Source organism: Schistocerca cancellata, chromosome 7 (assembly GCF_023864275.1).
Source record: "Schistocerca cancellata isolate TAMUIC-IGC-003103 chromosome 7, iqSchCanc2.1, whole genome shotgun sequence".
Classification (NCBI taxonomy): Eukaryota; Metazoa; Arthropoda; class Insecta; order Orthoptera; family Acrididae; genus Schistocerca; species Schistocerca cancellata.
In genome coordinates this window covers 591,713,170-591,737,265 of record NC_064632.1, presented here as the reverse complement: position 1 = coordinate 591,737,265, position 24,096 = coordinate 591,713,170, and the positions used below count along the sequence as shown (strand labels likewise).

Here is a 24,096-nt window from a genome sequence, read left to right as displayed (position 1 = left end):
AATATCTGCTTCTAGTAACTGATAGATGGACTAAATCTTGAACAAGGGTATGGTATTTTTATCTCTCAATACTTATGGCTACATTGTGTATTACTGAAGAAGAATGTTTAGTAAGACTACTTGGGCAGTGTCTGAGTGAAAATATGCCATACCTGCACAGTGTATTCATTTAGGCATTACAGGCACTATATGACTTTGCAGTATTAATATTTGCATCACTAAGATTAACATATTAATTTTTGACTGGGTACTTTACCTAGACCATGGGTTTTGTGAAAAAGATGTCTGAATCATTACAAGAAGATCAGTACATATAAAACATAATTATTATTTTTTTAAATATTTTGTGCTGTTATCTCAACAGAAAATAACACAAAATATTTGTCGTCACTTGATGTTTCTAGAATAAACATTACTCCCACACACTTTAATTGTCCATCTGAGTTGTGTTTAGCAGCTGTCATCCAAATTCATGTCGTATTGTAACATGGTTTTTTTCCAGATTAGCTATGTCAAGAAGAGGCATTTTAAGTGGACTGGCTGATTTTTCTGTACATCCTATTGGCTTTTTGGATCTCTGTGTACTAAAGGAGATTAAACTAGATCTTGCCTGTGTGGTCCACTTACTACAATCAGTTTTTGATCCCCTATTTACATGATGAGTGCTGTAAAACTTTTAGTTGCTATTTTGAGTTTATTTATACACATATTCCTGCCACATACTATCACATTGTATTATTTTTGCCCCACACAATTGATGCTTTTACAGCACAGAATTTCCTGCAGAATTGTTCCAGGTTTCACAGCACTCATAATACTGAGAGCTTGCTGGTAACAAAGAATTCCTGCACTTTGTCTTTCATGGTTACCAGAAAGCAAAACTGTATGTATTAGAAGATCTTGAATCTTAAATTCACTTGAGCCAAGTTTAGATTTTCCATATTTCTTTGATTTGTTGTACATCTAGTTACGTCTAAGTTACATCTAAGTCCTTCATCAGTTTCAGGTTTTTTTCCACTGTTTTTAGTACTTTAACTTTACAGTTAGCATGAACACTTCAGTCATAGCTACATAAATGCCACACATTCTGCGGTATAAACAAAATATATTTTGATATCTTTCTTCACTAAGCAACACAAATGACACCATTTTTGCATTACTGAGAATATTCTACCACCACCTGACATGGTTTTGTAACATGACATGCACTTTATAGATACGTAAAACACTCATACAAAAGAGAAAAAAAGAAATCCGTGAAGGAATTACCCGAATGAGGCACAAATCAGCAGATGTGAAGTGCATGTACAGACAAATGAATGATCATAATTTCACAAATATTTAATGATTTATTCAAGAGAGAGAGCTTCACATATCGAGCATGACAGTAATGTGTTGGGTCACCTGTGGGCTTTATGGAAGTAATTATTTAGCTTGGCCTTGATAATCACCGGATGTCCTCCTAAGTGATATAATATTGAATTGTGTCAAAGTGGTGCATTAGATCATCAAAATCCCAAGATAGTTGGATGGCCCTGTCCAAAATGCTGCAAATGTTCTCAGTTGGGTAGAAATTCAAAGACCTTGCTGGCCAAGGTAGGGTATGGCAGCCATAAAGACAAACAGTAGAAACTCTTGCCATATGTACCCAGAATGGTTGCCATGAATTGTAACAAAACAGGGCATAAAAAACTGCTAATGTACCACTGTGCTGTAAGGATGCCACAGAGGACACCCAAAGGGTTGCTGCTTTGAAGAAAAATGACATTCCAGACCATCACTCCCAGTTGTCAGGCCGTATGGCAGGTGACAATCAGTTCGGTATCCCACCAATGTCCGGAGCATCTCCAGACACGTTTTTGGCCTGGAATCCCATTGACTGATATAGAACTGTCTGCAGTGGTGAGTTCCGCTTTGAACTGAGCCTCGATGATCAGTGAAGACATATCTAGAGACACCTTGGAGAATGATGAGATACCAACACAACTGTTGCCAACCATAAAGGCCGACAACCAGGAGTGACAGTCTGGGGTGTCATTTCTTTTCATAGCAGCATCCCTTTGTCACCTGTGGCTCACTTACAGTTGCTTATGCTGATCAGGCAGTTCAGTGACCCATGCTGGCTGGATTACAGCTCTGGGTTCGGTCTTCTGCTTCAAGTTCTGGTATAATTTAGTCACTTACAGTTACACTATTATTAAATAAAAGGACTTACAACAGCAACATTTAATGATTCCCAAGAAAGATATCTAGGCTGAAGACCACAAATAACTTACCAGGATTTTATCTCCATGGCCGTCAGGATTTTGCTGTCACTTCTGTACACTACCTCAAGACATCAGCATGGAGAGGAAGTTTGAAATGGTGATCTTGTGAAAGAGACTGCTCTCCCAGTGTCTGGTTATATGCTTCATGGTGCACTCGCACCCCTTGAGACTCTGAAAATAAAAAGGCGAGACTGGTTAATATCAACTGGCGTTGTACATCCCAAGTTAAATATTGATTCAGATCATCATTCTGAGAGATGTACCAGGATACTTGTTATGAGTCTTGACCAAGGACATCTTCCTTTCATATAATTGTACAAGTAAGCACTGTAGTTTGTTTAACCCACAACGACTAAAAAATTTCCATCTGTACAATTTTGTAAATGCTCTGAAAATTAACCTTTACAGTTCTATGTGGTTATTCCTGTCTTGTTGTGTCACGCCATCTTTTAGCAAGGCAAGAATATATCCCACAGGAAGACAGCCACAAAATCATCCTTCAGTGTTTTTTCCTCCACACCTACAGAATCCCATTACCTGGAGCAAAACACTATCACAAATGTCTGCTGCAGTCTTCCTGGTCCAGTGACTGCTTTTAGTATGAAAAGGTACGAGAGGGTCATTAGTCCACCTATAACATACCTCTAGCCAGCAGGGCTGCATTGCTCGGTAAGGACGATACTGAATGCAACCTGTGATCACTACACAAAAATGTATATGACGCCTGGTAACCAAGGGAACAACATAGGATGTTTCAGGTGCCCAGTTGAAATACAGTGACCTCTGGAGATGGAAGAAACTCGCTGATAAACTAGGAGTAAGTAAAAAGTTTTAACAAGCAGTAATGGTTTGCACCACCAGTGGAATGACTTTGCTTCTAAGTGATGGTACCACTATGAAGAGAAAAGTGCTGATAAGTGAAGACAAAATATTTAATAGAATCAATAGGGAAAGTGTGCGTACACACGTGCACATATGCACATTTTTTTTATTGTCTCTCCTATAGCTCACTACTCACCTGTGAGTGAACTGGAGTCAGAGCCATCTGGAGTTGGTTGGTTTGTTTGTTTGCTTGTTTAAAAGAGAGGGGAAGGGACCAAACTATGAGGTCATCAGTCCCTTGTTCCTAATAAAACAATGCTCCAAGTGCGAGAATGAAACAGCTGATACTTATAACACAAAACGGAAAGAAAGGAGAAACCACAACAACGAAGGATAAGCAATGAACACTAAAAGGAACAAAAAGAGGACAAGAAAACAAGAGAGATGCTAGAAACAGAAGACAGTAAAACAAGAAAGCAGATTACAATGGCTGGTTGACTACAAGAATAAAAAGGAAAAGCCAGCCACTATGCAGCACATTAAAACCTCCACCCTAAATCCACTAGAGTGGAGGACACAGAGGGACAAAGGACATGCGCTAAAACTTAGATCGAATGATAAAACCCACTCTCACAAATAAAACGAATCACTACAAGAAGAAGGCCTCATCCTGCTAAACGACACAAACGTCCCTACGTACTTCTCCCATAATGGCAAAAGTGCTATTGATATCGCCCTCATAAGAGGAAACATAAAAGGGGACATAAGCCCACTTTGGAATGAAAACCACACACCTATAAGAAAACACATCCCAATGAACATAGTCATACAAAGTGATTGGAAGGCAAGAGAGAACCAAGAGAAGAGACTGCTCTCAAGGAGACTGGATCCAAGGAAAGTGGAAGAATACCACGACCAGATAGAACAAATTGAGTCCTTAATCGACAACTCAAAAGTAGAGGAGGCAGCACTTCAACTGGAGAAACTCTTAAAGCAAGCAACTACCCCCAGGAAAGTGAGAAGAGCTAAACCATGGTTCGATCAAGAGTGTTATCAGCAAAGAAAAGAAGTACTCCAAGCCTTACACCGACTAAAAACGGACACAGACAATCACTCACTACTACAAACATATGCTGAGAAAAGAAGATCCTACAAAACACTAACAAGGGAGAAGAGAACGGCACACATGGAAGAAGAGGGAAGAAGACTAGCTGAAGAAGCCAGGAGAGACCCATTCATTGCAATCCGCCCCCGAAAGCAGGCACAGTCACACTATATAAGCATGGAAGAATGGACGAGACATTTCAAAGACATTCTCAACAAAGATTGTAGAGAAGGAGCACAGGTAGCAAGTCAAGAGCTCACACCGCAAGAGATGTCAGCCTGGTCCCCACTCACTCCGAATGAGGTCCGAAACATCATTGAATCAACAAAAAGGAAGAAAGCAGCAGGACCGGACATGCTTTACAATGAATACCTTAAAGACACAGCCCATCTGCTAGCACCAACCTGGACAAAACTTTATAACAAATGCATTGAAACAGCAAAAATCCCAGGCCAGTGGAGAAAATCAATAGTAAGGGTAATGTACAAAGGGAAGGGCGACCCAAAGGACACAAACAAATACAGAGGAATAGCCTTGGAAAACAACCCTTTTAAGGTATTCACAAAACTAATCACAGGAAGAATAAGACACACTTTGGAAGACCACCTCCCAGAATCTCAATTCGGGTTCAGGGAAAAAAGATCCACTATCACAGCAGTGGAGCTGCTTTTAAAAAACATATGGGAAACCATCGATAAGAAACAAAAATATTATGCTGTATTCATAAACTTCACAAAGGCCTTCGATCTCCTCGACCAATCATTAGTAAAAAGGATGCTCGACGAAACTCTGGGAAGAGACAGCGTCTGGACGAGGATTATAAACTCCATAAATGAATGGAATGAGTTAAGGATCTCGGACAACCTCGACCTGTCTGAACCAATAAAGCAAACAAATGGAGTACTCCAAGGAGACCCACTAAGCCCGCTCCTGTTCATTCTGGCAGCAAAGGACATTATGGAAATCGCTCATGACGAAGATGTCTAAGCATATGCCTATGCGGACAACATCGTGATAGGCTCAAAAAAAGTTAAAGAAACTACAGGAGACTATAGAAGACGTGGAAAAATGGTGTAGAAAACACAAGTTTGTAATCAACATGGACAAAACAGAAATTATGGTATTCAGACCAGGTGGGCAAATCCCAAAAACGACAAGAATTGCACTACAAGGAAAGGAAATATCTATCACAAAAGATTACAAATATCTAGGGATAACACTCCAGCTGTCCGCAAAGTGCTTCACTAAACACACAACAGAGAAAGCGACGCAGGCCATCAGAGCGATAAACGAAATAAGTTCCATCAGAACACTAAATCTAGACACAGCTATGGCACTCTTCAAATCAAAAATAATACCGATACTGGCTTATGGGATAGAAATCATATGGATGCACCTAAATGAAAAGAACTTAGAAACATTGGAAAGAGTAAAAGCAACCTATATCAAAAGAGCATTAGGGGTAGCAAAAACCACAAGATCAAGGTTAGTCTACCTTCTTGTCCAAGAATCTTTCCTCATTGAGGATCTAAGGACAATGTTCTTACTTCCCAACACATCAGCATCGGAGAACCTACTAAGATCAATACTCAAGAAAAGAGAGGAAGTGCCAACGGAATTCTATGGATCCGGGGCCATGATCGACCGCACTTGGACAGCAGCAAATTTTGAGATGAGACACGTACTTACAAGACTCGCAGTACACGGATTCCACCATGAAATTTGTGCAAATACAGCATACCACGAACCGTCAAACCTTTGCAAGTGTACACTATGTGGGCAGTCTTGTGAGAGATACCATATAGAAACATGCAACAAGAGGACCAGATCAATTAGAGACTATGCAATAAATGGTTCCAATGACAATCTGTTATAATACCTGCACTGAATGTAATCTACTAAGAATTATGCAGACACTCAATACATCCTTGTAATTCACTCTCAAATGATTGTAATCTAATGTAAAACTATAATGGCTATTCTGCTGCAATAAATTGTTTAAACAAATAAAACGTAAAACTAAATCAGCCAATGAGACATTGTCAAATAAAATAAGTGGCAACAAGTCCGGTAATCCAAGATTTCATCACTGGGCAATCAAAGTGGGACAGTGAGCCAGAATGTGGGCCACTGTGAGCCGGGTGCCGCACCAACACTGAGTCAGTCTTCACGGTGCAGGAGAGAGCCGTGGGTCGCCAAAGCGTGGCCAATGCAGAGCCGGCAGAGGACAACTGATTCCCTGTGAGAGACCTGCGTGGAAGACTTCCACACATTCGTAGTCTCCTTAATGACATGCAGTTCGTTGTTCATATTGCTATGCCATTCTGTCTCCCAAAGCCGAAAAACCCTGCGGCGTAAATCAGAACGCAGATCAGATTCAGAGATGCCCGTCACCAGAAGTGGTTTCCGCATAGCCCGTTCGGCCAGCCTGTCGGCAAGTTCATTTCCTGGGATGCCGACGTGTCCTGGGATCCACACAAACACCGCTGAACGACGAGACTGGTACAGGGCATAGATGGACTCCTGGATGGACGCCACCAAAGGATCGCACATGAACCACAATCATTAGCCCTTACCTGGGCCACCTATGCGGGAGGTGAACCACCTCGGTTTGGAAAAGGAGACTGTAATTAGGATGTTCAGGAGAGCTATGAATGTGTGCAACATAACTGGTGCGCAGTTGTGCACGTCTGATCTTCAAAGGAGGGAGTCCAGTCTCTACCAGTACACTTGTCACCGGACTCGTCCTAAAAGCTACTGTCACTAGTCGAACTCTGCAATGGTGCAGTGGGCCGAGCAAACGCAATGATGAGGGCGCCGTTGACCCATAAATCACATTTCCGTAGTCAAGGCGGGATTGAACAAGGGCTCTGTAGAGCTGCAGCAGCATAGAGCGATCTGCACCCCAGTTGGTGTTGCTCAGGCAGTGGAGGGCATTCAGGTACTGCCAACACTTCCGTTTAAGCTGATGAAGATGAGGAAGCCAAGTCAAACGAGCATCAAAAACCAGAGCTAAGAATCGATATGTCTCCACTACAGTGAGTGGATCGTCATTAAGGTAAACTGCTAGTTCTGGATGAACGGTACGATGACAACAGAAATGCATGACACACGTCTTCATGGTGGAAAACTGGAAGCCATGGGCTAGAGACCACGACTGCACCTTGTGGATGGATCCCTGCGGCAGACACTCAGCAACACTAGTACTGGTGGAGCAGTACGAAATGCAGAAGTCGTCTGCATACAGAAAGGGTGAGACAGACAGCCCTACAGCTGCTGCTAGACCATTAATGGCCACTAAAAATAGAAATACACTCAATACAGAGCCCTGCAAGACTCCATTCTCCTGGATATGGGGAGAATTATGGGAGGCAGCAACTTGGACATGGAAAGTACGGAGCGACAGGAAGTTTTGGATAAAAATCAGAAACGTTCCCAAAGACCCCACTCATACAATGTGGCAAGGGTATGATGTTGCCAGGTCGTGTCGTATGCTTTACATAAGTCAAAAAAGATGGCAACCAGGTGTTGGCATCTGGGAAAGGCTGTTTGGATGGCAGACTCGAGGGACACGAGATTATCAGTGGTAGAGCAACCCTGGCAGAAGCCGCCCTGGCATGGAGCTAGTAGGCCATGTGACTCCAGGACCCAACCCAACTGCTGACACACCATACGTTCCAGCAGCTTACAAAGAACGTTGGTGAGGCTGATGGGCTGATAGCTATCCACATCTAGCGGATTTTTACTGGGTTTGATCACCGGAATTATGGTGCCCTCCCACCATAGCGATGGAAAGACACCATCGCACCAGATCTGGTTGAAGATGACAAGGTCAGATTAGAGATGTTTATTCATCTGGCTATGGATCCAATCTAGGCCAGGAGCTGTGTTGGGGCAATGTGCAAGGGCACTGAGGAGCTCCCACTCTGTAAATGGGGTGTTATAGGATTCACTGCAGCATGTAGTGAATGAGAGGACTTTCCCTTCCAGCCGCCATTTGAGAGTGTGAAAGGCTGGAAGAAGGGGGGGGGGGGGGGGGTTAATTCTCCGACGCAGAGGCTCAAGCAAAGAGCATTTGCGTCGGAAAATAACATGCCATTTATGTTAACACCGGAAACGCCTGTTGGGGTCTGGTATTCCAAAAGACGTTTGAACTTTGGCCAAACTTGGGAAAGTGACGTATGGCACCCAATGGTCGAGATGTATTTCTCCCAACATTCCTGTTTCCATCTTTTGATAAGCTGGCGGACACAGGCACAGAACCTGTTAAAGGCTATGAGGTGCTCCAGGGAAGGGTGCCGCTGTAAAGCTCGCCGACGCTCCTTAATTACTTCAGCTACTTCCGGCGACCACCAAGGCACTGCCTTATGCCGGGGGCACCCTAAAGAGCGAGGGATCACGTTTTCTGCCACAGAAACAGTTGTAGTCACCTGCTCACCAATTGCATCGATGCTACCATATGGGGGAGATTCAACGGTGACAGCAGAGGTAAAAGTTTCCCAGTCCACCTTGTTTAAAGCCCATCTGGGCAGGCATCCGTGGGCCTCATGCCAGGGAAGTGGTCACTACCACACAGGTCATCATGTGCTCTCCAGTGGATAGATGGGAGAAGTCCTCGGCTTGATAAATCAATGGCTGAATAACTACCATGAGCCACACTGAAATGTGTGGTGGCCCCAATATTTAAGAGACAGAGGTTGAATGGAGACAGTAAAGTTTCGACATCTCTGCCACGGCCAGTAAGCGCGGTGCCATCCCTCAAGGGGTTATGGGTGGTAAAGTCTCCCAAAAGTAGGAAAGGTTTAGGGAGTTGATCAATCAGTGCAGCTAGTACAATCAGGGGTACTGTACCATCTGGAGGAAGATATACATTGCAGACAGTTATTTCCTGCGTCATCCTTATTCAGAAAGCCACAGCTTCAAGAGGGGTTCGAAGGGGCACAGTGTCACTACAGACTGAGTTTAAGACATAAACGAAAACTCCACCTGACACTCGATTATAGTCGCTACAGTTCTTGCAATATCCCTTATAGCCACGGAGGGCAGGGGTCCGCATTTCTGGGAACCAGGTTTCCTGGAGGACAATGCAGATAGCAGGTGTAAAGCTTAACAGCTGCCATAGCTCAGCCATGTGGTGGAAAAAACTGCCGCAATTCCACTGGAGGATTACGTAATCATGAGACTGGGAAGGCACGGAACATTCAATGAGGCAGTTTACGCCTCAGGGTCACCTGCTGCCATTGAATTTTTGCCTGAGCAGTCTATATCCATTGTGTTCGAGGGTCTGGCGAGGTCTAGGTCCTCAGCAGGCGCCAGAATCTCCACCGCATCCTCAGATGTAGAGCTAGTAGGTAGCGGTGGTGTGGGTGCTACCGCAGTTTCCTTGGTCTTAGGGGTCTTCTTTATAGATTTCTCTCGCTCCTCCTTGGATTTCCCTGGCTGGGAGGACTTTACTGACTCAGTCTCCAGGAATGAGGATGAACGTGAAGCCCTATGACTAGCTGATTTTGAGCTCTTCAGTCACTGGCGGGTGTCTCCTTTCCCACCAGCAGAAACCTGGGAAGGGAGTGACCCAAGGAACCCCTTCTTAGCGAGAGAAGACGAAGAAGACTTAACGCTTCTCTGGCCTAGAAGTGAAGACCGGAGGGGGGGGGGGGGGGGGGGGGGTGTTGCTCCCAAAGTAGGCAGTGCGGGAGCAACAGGTGTAATCTTCCGGCTCTGACAGGTTACTGGGGTTGGCGGAGCTGATGGGGCCAGAACTGTTGTAGCAGTGGCGTAAGACAATGTCATACGTACAGGATGCAGGTGTTTAAATTTTCTCTTAGCCTCAGTGTAGGTCAGTTGGTCCAGGGTCTTGTACTCCATGATCTTCCTTTCTTTCTGGAGAATCCTGCAGTCTGGCGAGCAAGGCGAATGGTGCTCTCCACAGCTGACACGGATGGGACGCGGGGCATATGGAGTATTGGGATGTGACGGGCGTCCGCAATCTCGATATGTGATGCTGGAAGTACAGCGGGACGGCATGTGGCCGAACTTCCAGCACTTAAAGCACCGCCCCCGGGGGAGGAATATAGGGCTTTACATCTCAGCGGTAGACCATCACCTTGACCTACTTGGGCAATGTATCACCCTCGAAGGCCAAGATGAAGGCACTGGTACCAACCTGATTATCCCTCTTACCCTGGTGGACATGCTGGACAAAATGAACACCTCACTGCTCTACATTGGCGCGCAGCTCATCATCAGACTGCAAAATAAGGATCCTGTGACATATGATACCCTCGACCATATTTAAGCTCTTATGGGGCGTGATGGTTACAGAAACATCCCCCCAGCTTGTCACAAGTGAGTAATGCCCATGACTGGGCAGAGGATGCTGTTTTGATCAAGACTGACCCAGCTCTCATTTTGGACAATCCTTCCACCTCCCCAAACTTGTCCTCTAAATTCTCAACAACAAAAAAAAACTGAGACTTCATCATTATGAAAGATTCCCCATCAGCTAACATACAAGGTACCGGGGTGAATAAGATCCGCTGCCATCCTTAGCCTGATGTTCCTCACATGGTGTGGCCATGGAGGGGAACGATTTGGGGTCATACTTCTGTGCGTTGAATCGAGCTCGTGAATGATTAGAGACTGCTGGTGATTCACCATCAGCAAGAGATGATGGACTATGCTTCATCGTGTGTCATCCACCCTGATGCCACCCACTCTGACCAGGAGTCCTCCCCACCTGGCAAGATGGCCATTGCTGGAAGACCTAGTGCCCCAGGGGGATGGGCATCTATCCCTTGGCATACGTGGGGAGCTAACGGTGCAGGCATCAGCAGAGCAATCCCTGTGTGGTCAGGGGGCTACAACCAACAGGTTATATAGCGGCCCCACCACAATGGACTGGCTACCATGCTGGACATCAGGTGCAAATAAATCCATGGTCATTGTCGATGGCAGAAGCGGTAGTGCATGGTGGAAAATGCACGCAGCAAGGAGTCTTCACCCAGGAGATGGAGAAACAGCAGTTCTGCAATGTGATGATGAGAAAGTGGGCTAAAGATCTAAATGCACAATGGACACGATGCACCGTGTAAGGTGTCCTTCCCCAATGGGCTTGCTCTTCTGGAAAATTTTGAAGAATGGAGGACAAACCCTACAGGGGACCATCACAAAGGCTGAAACGTGTTAGACTCCTTTAGTCGCCTCTTACGACAGCAGGAATACCTCAGGCCTATTGTAACCCCTGAACCCTCAGGGAGGCCATGTAGAGTTGTTTTATCGATGGCGACCTGACAAGGACTGTATCTGGCAGTTCTGCACAGATTAGAAAGTAGAACAGTGTTTGATTGAGAATGCAGTGTTTGATTAGACTGCAGCACTGCAAGTGACATTGGGCTCTAGATGGAAGTTATACGGAGTGCTCTAGAATTCCATTTACAAACTTCTAGCACTTGTAGAGGGGACTGAGAAAACCACATTGTGAAGACAGAGATCTTTGGTGTGACGTCATAAGCGAGTGACTGTGTGCGAGATCTCTCTCTAAGTTTTTATATATTTTTAGGTTTCAGATACATACTTTAATGGTTTTTGTGATAATGTTTACTATATAAGTGACTTATTAGTGGTTTCTTCATTCATCTCTGCCTTTCTTGTGTTGTGACCTTATATTTGTGAATGTTTCGTATCGAGCAACGTAACCTCTTGACTGTGTTTACATTCGGTACTGACCAGTTGCAGCTGTAGCGGCGCATTGAAAGCTAAGTACTAATTAATTGTTTGTGTATAGTGGTTTATTTAGGAACTTTAGTAGTCTTCAACCGGTGTTTTTTGTGTTTTCTGGTGAAATAATTTCAGAAGAACCTTTTGGGAACTGTTTTCAGCTTTGTTACTGTGTCATTAGATGTTTGATTCTCTTTCTTTATTAGTCTCTTGTTATATTCACATTTGTTGTTTATTAATACTGTTAATAATAGTAGTTACTTACCTTGTAGAGTAAGTTTGTGATTATTGTAGTAGCGGAACTTAGAAAAAGTAAAATTTTACCATGAGTGAGAAGTGAGGGCTTTGCCATAGGTTTGTGAGTAGTGGATTGCGGTGTGAGACTTGTTCGAAGTATTTTCACTGGGGGAAATGCAGTGGGGAAGCCAGTGGGCATTCTGGTGAGATCCTCTCCTGGAACTGCAGGTTATGTAGCAAGTGTAAGTTGACAGAGGAGCTGGAGCGTAAGATCTGTGCCCTTCAGGTGCAGTTGAAAAATGCACAGGAGGAGCTAGATAGGATGAGGAGGGAGAAGGGGGTTGGGGAATGGGAGCTGGCTGTTGGCAAGAGATCTGCTAGGAGAAGAAGATTTTCAGATAGTTTTACTATTGGTGTTTACAACAGATATGACCAATTGTCAGAGTCTAGTGGAGAGGAATCTCTAGTAGCTGTAGATGTAGGAAGTATGCAGCAGACCTCAGCAGTTACGGTGGCTAGGACAGTTGCAAAGTCTAAGAGAAAGAAGAAGGTTCTGCTGTTAGGTAGTTCTCATGGTAGAGGTGTAGGCCAGCAGTTGCAGGAAGTGCTGGGGAGTGAGCACCAGGTCACCAGCATTGTGAAGCCTAATGCAGGATTGGCTCAGGTGACTGTTAACATAGGTGGGTTATGCAGGGATTTTACTAAAGAGGATCAGGTAGTGATTGTGGGTGGGGCTGGTAATAGTATTGATAGGGATGGGGAGTATGCCATAGGTGGCGACCTGGAAAAGATAGCCACTCAGACTGGCAACATGAATGTGCATTTTGTGGAACTGTTTCAGTGTCACAATCGGCCTCATCTTAATACAGCCGTCAGGCGTAATAACATGACTTGGTGGTGCGCTGATGACAGAAAGCATGGGTCACATTTCAGTGGTGTCAGTGGAGTCTACCAGCAGGACGGGTTTCACTAGACATGGCCTGCACCTCAACAGGTATGGGAAGGGGAGGTTGGCAAAGCTTATAGGTGACAGCGTAGGTGGGGTTGGTGGGATCACTCATGGGAAAATTCCTGCAGTAGTGGGTGTTAGAGCTGCACCTGTTTTAGATTGAAGTCAGCTGATAGGTATTCCTGCTAAAGGGAAGTCTCTCTAACAAACGAACCAGTTTTGACAAAGCTTAGGTATCCGAGTAATGAGAGAATTAGTATATTTCATCAAAATATACAAGGTATTAGAGATAAAGTTAGTGAACTGCTTATAGATGTTGACTCTGAAATTATTGGTATATCTGAACACTTCTTAAATAAGGAGATAATTCAGAGGGTTCCTTTACCAGGATACAGGTTGGCTGGCAGCTTTTCGAGGAGCTCTTTGCGGTGTGGGGGAGTAGCCATGTATGTGAAAAATGGCATCCCATTTGAGTCAATTGATGTTTCAAAGTACTGCACTGAAAAGGTGTTTGAATGTTGTGCAGGTGTGGTTAAATTTAGTGGAGCTAAACTTCTAACTGTTGTTATTTATAGATCCCCAGACTCCAATTTCACAACATTTTTGCTAAAGCTAGAGGAGGTTCTTGGTTCACTTTATAGGAAATACAAAAAGTTAGTTACATGTGGTGACTTCAATATTAATTGTATAAGTGATTGTGCAAGGAAGAGGATGCTGGTAGACCACCTTAATTCATATAATCTTATGCAAACCATATTCTTTCCAACGAGAGTGCAAGGGAACAGTAGAACAACCATAGACAACATTTTTGTTCATTCCTCATTATTAGCAGGGCATTCTGTTAGCAAAAAGGTGAATGGCGTTTCAGATCATGATGCACAAATTTTAACTCTAAAAGATTTTTGTGCTGCAACACGTGTTAAATATAGCCATCAGCTGTTTAGGAAAGCTGATCCAGTTGCTGTAGAGACCTTTGTAAACCTTATCAAGGAACAAGAGTGGCAAGATGTTTTTAGAGCTGATACAGTAGACGATAAATATAATGCTTTTCTCAAGAGTTTTCTCATGCTCTTTGAAAGTTGCTTTCCATTAGAATGTTCAAAGCAGGGTACTAGCACAAACAGGCAGCCTGGGTGGCTGACTAGAGGGATAAGAATATCTTGTAGAACAAAGTGGCAATTACATCAAAACGTTAGACACAGTCAAAATCTAAATGCAGCAGCCCATTACAAAGAGTATTGTAAGGCGCTTAAAAATGTTATTAGGAAGGCAAAAAGTATGTGGTATGCAGACAGAATAGCTAAGTCTCAGGATAAAATTAAAACCGTATGGTCAGTCGTAAAGGAAGTGGCTAGTCTGCAAAGACAGGTTGAGGATATAGAATCAGTGTGTAGTGGGAATTCCCGTGTTACTGATAAGCCACATATATGTACAGTATTTAATAATCACTTTCTGAATATAGCAGGTGAACTAAATAGAAACCTAGTCCCAGCAGGGAATCATATAGCGCTCTTAGAAAAAAGTGTTCCGAGACGAGATTGAGTTAATAATTAAATCACTAAAAACCAAGATCTCTCATGGATATGACGGGGTATCTAGCAGAATACTGAAGTATTGTTCTATGTATGTTAGCCCAGTTCTCAGCCACATCTGTAACATTTAAATTCACATAATTTGCTGTCAAATGTTCAGTTTGGTTTTAGAAATGGTTTAACAACTGAGAATGCTATATTCTCTTTTCTCTGTGAGGTTTTGGACGGATTAAATAAAAGTTTGTGAATGTTAGGAGTTTTCTTTGATTTAACAAAGGCTTTTGACTGTGTTGACCAAAAAATATTACTGCAGAAGTTGGACCATTATGGAGTAAGGGGAGTAGCTTACAACTGGTTCGCCTCTTACTTTAAGAACAGAAAGCAGAAGGTAATTCTCCACAATATTGAGAGTGGTAGTGATGTTCAGTCCCAATGGGGCACTGTTAAGTGGGGCGTTCCCCAAGGGTCGGTGCTGGGGCCACTGCTGTTTCTTATTTATATAAATGATATGCCTTCTAGTATTACAGGTCATTCAAAAATATCTCTGTTTGCTGATGACACCAGCTTGGTAGTGAAGGATCTTGTGTGTAATATTGAGACAGTATCAAATAATGTAGTTCATGAAATAAGTTCGTGGCTTGTGGAAAATAATTCGATGCTAAACCACAGTAAGACTCAGTTTTTACAGTTTGTAACTCACAATTCAACAAGAACCGATATTTTGATCAGACAGAATGGGCATATTATAAGCAAGACGGAACAGTTCAAGTTCCTAGGCCTTCGGATAGATAGTAAGCTGTTGTGGAAAGCCCATGTCCAAGATCTTGTTCAGAAACTAAATGCTGCTTTATTTACCATTAGAACAGTATCTGAAATAAGTGACACTTGAACACGAAAGGTAGTCTACTTCACATATTTTCATATGCTTATGTCATATGGTATTATTTTTTGGGGTAATTCTTCTGATTCAAAAAGGGTATTTTTGGCTAAAAAATGGGCTGTACGAGCTATATGTGGTGTAAGTTTGAGAACCTCTTGTCAACCCCTATTCAATAGTCTGGGAATTCTGACATTGCCCTCACAGTATATATTTTCTTTAATGTCGTTTGTTGTTAGCAATATTAGCCTATTCCCAAGAGTTAGCAGCTTTCACTCAGTTAATACTAGGCAGAAATCCAATCTGCATGTGGAATGCACTTCCTTGACTCTTGTGCAGAAAGGAGTGCAGTATTCTGCTGCATCCATTTTCAATAAGCTACCACAAGAACTCAAAAATCTTAGCAGTAGCCCAAAGTCTTTTAAGTCTAAACTGAAGAGTTTCCTCATGGCTCACTCCTTCTATTCTGTCGAGGAGCTCCTGGAAGAGCTAAAAAATTAAGCAAATTCCAGTGTTACATCGTTGATTTTCTTTATTTAAACTTATGACTTGTCACCTGAATATGTTTTTTTATATTTCATTTTATCTGTTTCTACTATCGTGTTATAATTTCATCTATTGACTCGTTCCATGACCATGGAGACTTCTCCTTAATTTGGTCCCACGGAACAATAAATAAATAAATAAAAACTAAAACCCATGTCCAGAAATGTACCGCTCCCATGCTACAGCCATCTGAAAACATGTTTGTGAAGTAGGTATGGAACAGGCTAGTCACGATGGGGGGTACTTACATTGGATCAGCTGATGTCATTTGATGTCCATCCTAACCCTCTGATCTGGTACGAGCCTCATTCAGCATGCTGGCACATCTGCTCACTTTTCACATCATGTTCGGGAACAATTAGACCAACGACTCTGACATGGATGGATAGGCCAATGTGATTCAATTGCATGGCCTCCACAACCATTGAATTTGATTTCAACAGACTTTTAAACCTGGTGTCAAATGAAGAGCAGTTTATGAGACTCCTATAGAGACAGAAGAACATCTAGTGGCACGAGTTGTGGTCACTGCAGTGCAAATTCCAGAGGCACAAGGTGTAATGGAGCGTGCGTACCACATCATTATTCATAGGTGCTGCTGTGGCATGAATAAGTACTGGCTTGGATTTGTGGAATTCTTGTGAATCTCATGCACCTATGGCTGGAAGGCAGTAGTTAAGGGACCGATTGGCACACCAAATGGCAGGTGCGGGCGATGTTGATATTTTGCAAACGATTCTGTGAGGCAGATTTATGACACTGGTCGCATGCTAGAAGGCACAATCTGGCAGGCAGTCTATACAAGTGTGAAGTAATCAGACCAGCACATGGCACTGATGTGCTGTGGAAGCTCTCATACATTGTAGTTACAACAGCACCTGGTGACCTGTGGGTCAAGGAAAGCTGACATTGTAATTATCAAAGAGTGCTCCACTTGTCCCCTCCATAGAAATTACGGCAGAGGCATAGGAAGAAGACCTACACTCCTGGAAATTGAAATAAGAACACCGTGAATTCATTGTCCCAGGAAGGGGAAACTTTATTGACACATTCCTGAGGTCAGATACATCACATGATCACACTGACAGAACCACAGGCACATAGACACAGGCAACAGAGCATGCACAATGTCGGCACTAGTACAGTGTATATCCACCTTTCGCAGCAATGCAGGCTGCTATTCTCCCATGGAGACGATCGTAGAGATGCTGGATGTAGTCCTGTGGAACGGCTTGCCATGCCATTTCCACCTGGCGCCTCAGTTGGACCAGCGTTCGTGCTGGACGTGCAGACCGCGTGAGACGACGCTTTATCCAGTCCCAAACATGCTCAATGGGGGACAGATCCGGAGATCTTGCTGGCCAGGGTAGTTGACTTACACCTTCTAGAGCACGTTGGGTGGCACGGGATACATGCGGACGTGCATTGTCCTGTTGGAACAGCAAGTTCCCTTGCCGGTCTAGGAATGGTAGAACGATGGGTTCGATGACGGTTTGGATGTACCGTGCACTATTCAGTGTCCCCTCGACGATCACCAGTGGTGTACGGCCAGTGTAGGAGATCGCTCCCCACACCATGATGCCGGGTGTTGGCCCTGTGTGCCTCGGTCGTATGCAGTCCTGATTGTGGCGCTCACCTGCACGGTGCCAAACACGCATACGACCATCACTGGCACCAAGGCAGAAGCGACTCTCATCGCTGAAGACGACACGTCTCCATTCATCCCTCCATTCACGCCTGTCGCGACACCACTGGAGGTGGGCTGCATGATGTTGGGGCGTGAGCTGAAGACGGCCTAACAGTGTGCGGGACCATAGCCCAGCTTCATGGAGACGGTTGCGAATGGTCCTCGTCGATACCCCAGGAGCAACAGTGTCCCTAATTGGCTGGGAAGTGGTGGTGCGGTCCCCTACGGCACTGCGTAGGATCCTACAGTCTTGGTGTGCATCCGTGCGTCGCTGCGGTCCAGTCCCAGGTCGACGAGCACGTGCACCTTCCGCCGACCACTGGCGACAACATCGATGTACTGTGGAGACCTCACGCCCCACGTGTTGAGCAATTCGGCGGTACGTCCACCCGGCCTCCCACATGCCCACTATACGCCCTCGCTCAAAGTCCGTCAACTGCACATACGGTTCACGTCCACGCTGTCGCGGCATGCTACCAGTGTTAAAGACTGCGATGGAGCTCCGTATGCCACGGCAAACTGGCTGACACTGACGGCGGCGGTGCACAAATGCTGCGCAGCTAGCACCATTCGACGGCCAACACCGCGGTTCCTGGTGTGTCCGCTGTGCCGTGCGTGTGATCATTGCTTGTACAGCCCTCTCGCAGTGTCCGGAGCAAGTATGGTGGGTCTGACACACCGGTGTCAATGTGTTCTTTTTTCCATTTCCAGGAGTGTATAAATAAGCGAGCGCAGAGGCTCAAGCAGGCAGGCATGTGCTATTTCGTCTGTGTCTAGAAATGGAGAGAATAAGGATTGTTGCGGGCCAACCACAATGACCTTTGGGTGATGGACATTGGTGGCCAACCGGCACCCTGAAGCTACATCCAACCTCTGCTGCACACACACGTCATGCTGTGGTTGGCAGCTCTACCGGCACGAGGAGTGAGAGGGCTTCTAGCCTCTGCTCTCTTCTGGCTGGCATCGTCCAGCAGATTGCAAGCTGCCCTCCGCAGGGCTGGGACCGGGGAGCAAACTCGTGGCCTCTCAGGTGCAAAGTTGTCTCCTGGCACTGAACAAGCTGCCCTGAGCAGACGGTCCGACACTTCCCTTCGGCGCTCTACACAAGGTCCACAAGTCGCACTTGAGGGAGCAGTCAGCAGTGTTCTGGACCACGGGCACAGTTAATACGCACTGCAGCCACTTGGCAGTGGTGTGAGTAGGATCGCTTCATCTGTGAGACTGGGCAACCAGACACCGACACTGCAGATTCAAGAATTTGTGTTGCCACTCACCCACGCATCCTGCACGGCGCCATTGCCGAGTTCAGTGCTTGCCCGGCCTGTGTAGCTCCAATGCAATATCAGGAATGACACATTTACCTGTGTTTCTTTGCAAGGTTAGTTGTGTGTCATCCCTCTCCCCCAAACCATACCTCTTGGTCATTCTGACATATTACAACTCCTGAGCTCAGGGGATTACAAAAATTTGATGTCAGGAAGTGGTTGTTTTACTTTCCAAGATTATACGTTGCTTCGGTAAGTGTCCAACACTATGTTTTGGTGAGAGAGAGTTGGTTTTGGTGAATGGTGAGTGAGGCAGTGGCACTCGATGTAGGTACCAGCTCAGCGCAATGTGGTGGAGTGTGTGTAAGTTTTATTTGTATTATTTTTTTATGGTTGCTCTTGCTGTCAGAGTTAGTTGCATGGACTAGAATACACAATGTTTAGTTACCTTTGTGAAGCCACAGGAACCTGTGGACTTATCTTTGTTTAGAGGTAATAGTGAATCGGATAATTTGATGCCAGTAGATTAGATTCAGGTTTCATTCCATAGACCCAAAAAATGAGATGATGCTTGTGGGTGTGGAAAATGTCAAAAACTATAACATAAAAGCATAAAACACTTGAATATAGTACTTACTACCCTGATCATTTGTCAGGAGATTGTCGAAATAGGTGAATACAATGTGGTAACTGGAACAGCTAATATTTACAGAACTAACAAGCTGTCAGAATGAAACATTGTTATGCACTATTAATAAATTTATCATACACAAAATACCTAATCTTGGCTGTTGTGACCAAGTGCTATCAAAACTGAAATATAACAGACATTTTTACTTAAGCTGGTGTAACAGTCCCTGGTGAGATATTCATCTATAGAGTATCTTTCAAAACTCTCTTTAAATTGTGCTTTATCTGAAGCCAAGTTTAATGGTTGCTGGAAATTTATTGAAAATGTGTGTTCCTGAATATTGGACCCCTTTTTGGACCAAAGTAAGTGATTTTGGGTCTTTATGTAGATTGTTCTTATTCATAGTATTGATACTATGTATTGAATTATTGGTTGGAAATAAAGATGTATTACTTGCAACAAATTTCATTAAGGAATAAATATGCTGAGAAGCAGTGACTAGAACACAAAGTTCCTTGAACAGGTTGCTGCATGATGTTCTGAATTTACACCACAAATGATTCTTATCAGATGCTTTTGCACCCTAGAAACTTTTGCTCACTTTGACGAGTTGCCCCAGAATATGATCCCATATGACATAATACAATGAAAGTAACCAAAGTATGCAAGTTTTTTTATTATTATATCACCTATATATGACTTCATTCTCACTGCAAATACAGACTTGTTTAGGCGCTTAAGCAATTCTGAGATATGCCCTTCCCAACTGAGTTTATTATTGAGTTGTAATCCTAGAAATTTAAAACTGTCAACCTCTTCAATCTGCATGTCTTTGTATGTTATACACATGCTGCAAGGAAATCTCTTACAGGTTCTGAACTGCATATAGTGGATCTTCTCAAAGTTTAATGACAGTGAATTAGCTTTATGCCATTTATTAATGTCAGTGAAAATTTGATTAGTAGTTATTTCTAAATCTGTACTTGATGTGCTACTTATTGCAATGTTTGTATCATCTGCAAACAAAACAAACTTAGCATCTGGCAAAATAACAGATGGGAAGTCATTAATGTATACAAGAAAAAGCAATGGACCCAAGATTAAACCTTGAGGAACACCACATGCAATTAATTCCCAGTCAGATGAAGACTGACTGCTTACTGCACAGGTATTTTGCCATGACACCCTTTGTTTCCTGTTATACAAGACTCAAACCATTTCGCAATGTTGCCGATGATATCACAATATTCTTATTTACTTAAGAGAATGCCGTGGATCACACAGTCAAAGGCTTTTGACAGGTCACAGAAAATGCCAGTAACCTCTAATTTATTATCTAATGAATTAGGTACATTCTCACTGTAAGTGTAAATAGCTTTCTCTATATCAGAACCCTTGAGAAAGCCACACTGTGACATGGACAATATATTATTTGGAGTCAGATGTTTAAGAAGACACCTGAATACAACCTTTTCAAATATTTTAGAGAAAGCCAGCAAAAGTGAAACTGGTTGATAGTTTGATGATATCTCTTTATCTCCCTTCTTGCAACGGGGCTTAACTTCCGCATATTTTAGTCAGTCTAGAAATGTTCTGCTGCTAAGAGATTTATTACACAAATAACTTAAGACAGAACTCAATTCACATGGGCACTCTTTGATTAACTTCATTGATATGTTATCATACCCACTGGAATACTTAGATTTTAAGGATTTTGTGATGGATGCTACTTCTTCGGCAGATGTGAGTGTCATTCCTATTTTACTGAAGCTAGTTTTAAAGACTGGTCTCATACTCCACTGCACTGTTCACTGAACCTGATAATCCCAAGCTGTCAGTAACAGAAATGAAGTACTTGTATAAGAGGTTTGCAACACTACATGTACTTGTCACTGAAGTTTCATTTATTTTTAGAGCTATCTGTTCCTCTTCCTTTTTGGTCCCACCTGTCTCTGTCTTCACTATATACCATATAGTTTTATTTTGTTGCCTGATGTAATTATCTTTTTCTCATAATAAAGCTGCTTTGATTTCTGGATTACTTGCTTCAATATTTTACTGTATTCTTTGTAATGCATTACAATTCTAACATTAGAGCTATTCCTAGATAGTAGATACATTCTCCTTTTTGTCCCACATGATATCTTTATTCCTTGAGTAATCCTTGGTTTATTTATTGACTTCTGTGTGATTTGAGTTACCTTTAGGAGAAAACAATTTTCAAAAGTGGAGATAATTTTATTAATGAATGAGTCAGAAGTATTGTAAACATCTATCCAGTTCATGTCGTTGAGCAATTTCCTGAATTTCTCAATTTTTGTCTACTTATTACCCTCCTGTACTCAGATTTAATAGATTTTTTATCCTGACAAGAGTCAACATTTAACACAAGATGCTGCATGTGATGATCAGATAGCCCATTTACTATTGGTTTTGCGATATCAGTCTCAGAGCATTTACATATCCTAGTAGCGAAGTTCACAGTAGGAACTAAATTGAATGATAATGTTACTGACTGCAATAATTGTTCACTGACAGCGTTTCAATAAATCCACATTAAAATCACCAGAAACCACTATTTCCTTTTGTTTTACCATGAGATGGAACAGCAGAGCTTCCAGATTTTTTATGAAGAGGTTAAAATTTCCTGAAGGCTATCTGTATATACCTACTACTATAAAGAATTAATTATGAAACATTACTTCTGTTGTGTAAGCTTCTAAGTGCTGCTCTGAGCAAAATTTATTAATATCATTATTCTTGAAATCAAAAGTTTCTGACAAATGTGGCAACTCCTCCTTTCTCCATATTTTCTCTACAGAAGTGAGAAGCTAACTTGAATCCTGTAACATTTAACATATCTATACCAGTGGTCACATGATGTTCAGAAAGGCAGATTATATCAGCTGGTTTGCTCAACTCTAATTCTTCAACACAAATAAGCAACTGATTAAGCTTACACCTTAGTCCTCAGATATTCTGATACAGTAACGATAACTGATTTTGTGCACTGGCTGAATTGCAACTGGATGAACCTAATTTTCCTGCCAATTTTTGAATATCTCTGGTTTCAATCAGAGGCTGACTGGATGAATTGTGTACATTAAAATTTGCTTCCTGGCTGCCTGTTTTATCAATGTGAACGTTATTTTCAGCCTGTCTCTGAACACCTTTTGTTTCTGCCCTCCCTACCCTAAAAAACTGTTGACCTGTCACTTGTAACCACTGCTACCTTATCACTTGTGACAGTGCCTCCCTTAAGTTATTTGGTATTAGCCCAGGCAGTTTTCCCTTCCCTGTTGAGGTGAAGGCCATGCTTAGTATAGTCACACCTGCTGATAGAGCCAACAGGAACCACACTGATATGAGACCCCATATGTGATCCAAGCAGCCGTTCCATCTCTAAATTAACTCTCCTAACAGAACAGTTTAAATGAGGCTGGTCATGGCGCCTCAGAAGAGACACAAGCCCAACACCAGGATGTCTCATTGCTGAAGCTATCTTTACCAGCTCACTCTCAATTGCCCCACCCACTATTACCACAGTGTCTTCCTTTGTGAAGTCTTTGCAAAGTGAACCTACATCCTCTTCCACCTGACCCAGACTTGCACTAGTTTAAAAAAAAAAATTGTGACCTGGTAAACTGACCCTAGTTCATCCTGCAACAGTTGGGCAACACCTCTACCACGTGAACTACCTAACAGCGAAACTTTCTTCTTCTTCGCAGCTTTCTTCTTCTTCGCAGCTTTTTCTGACTTCTTACTTTTCAAACACTCTTTGAAAGTTTGTTGTGTCCTGTCTACCCCTACATCTATTTGTGGCTCGTCAGTTCCCAACTGTGACAACAAATCAAACCTGTTTTCCACATTCACAACCACACTGTCTGAGAACGTCCTATTTCTATTTCTTCTATAATCTGTTGTCACTTCCCACCTCTCTTTTCCCTTCTGCCCCCTTAACCTCTCCAGATCTTGTTTCACTTTATCTAGTTCTGCCTGAAGGGCAGCAATCTTCTTCTCCTCCTGTTCCACTATCTTCCTATCTCTACAGCAAATCCTACACAACCAATCAGCCTTGTTTATTTCCCCTGTTCTCACGCCACCACAGTCACACACATGAAAGAAACTGCAACAACCTTCACACCACAACCCGGAACTGAAAAACCTATGGCAAGTCATACACTTCTCACTCATGGCAAACAAATGTTAGCTTTAATTTAAAACAAGAATAACTTCATAGACTATTCAATTAATATATTAACTTTCTTAGAAAGTTTAGGCCTAAAGTTCAGATACTAATTCAAAACTTCTGGAGAAACAAAAACAACCTAACCTGTATTCCAGAAAGAAATTTTCACTCGGTAGTGGAGTGTGCACTCATATTAAACTTCCTGGCAGATTGAAACAGCGTGCCAGACTGAGAGTCAAACTCGGGACCTTTACCTTTCACAGGCAAGTGCTC

General features: G+C 43.1%; 1 protein-coding gene across 1 annotated transcript in view; it reads right to left on the bottom strand.

Annotated features, from left to right (window-relative positions):
- Positions 1-24,096, bottom strand: part of LOC126092435 (uncharacterized) — a 279,342-nt gene that overhangs the window by 111,620 nt on the left and 143,626 nt on the right. The window contains exon 2 of the mRNA XM_049908035.1: positions 2,277-2,438. Coding sequence (XP_049763992.1) covers positions 2,277-2,293 — 17 coding nt within the window. The 5' untranslated portion in view covers positions 2,294-2,438. The remainder of the gene's footprint in view (positions 1-2,276; positions 2,439-24,096) is intronic.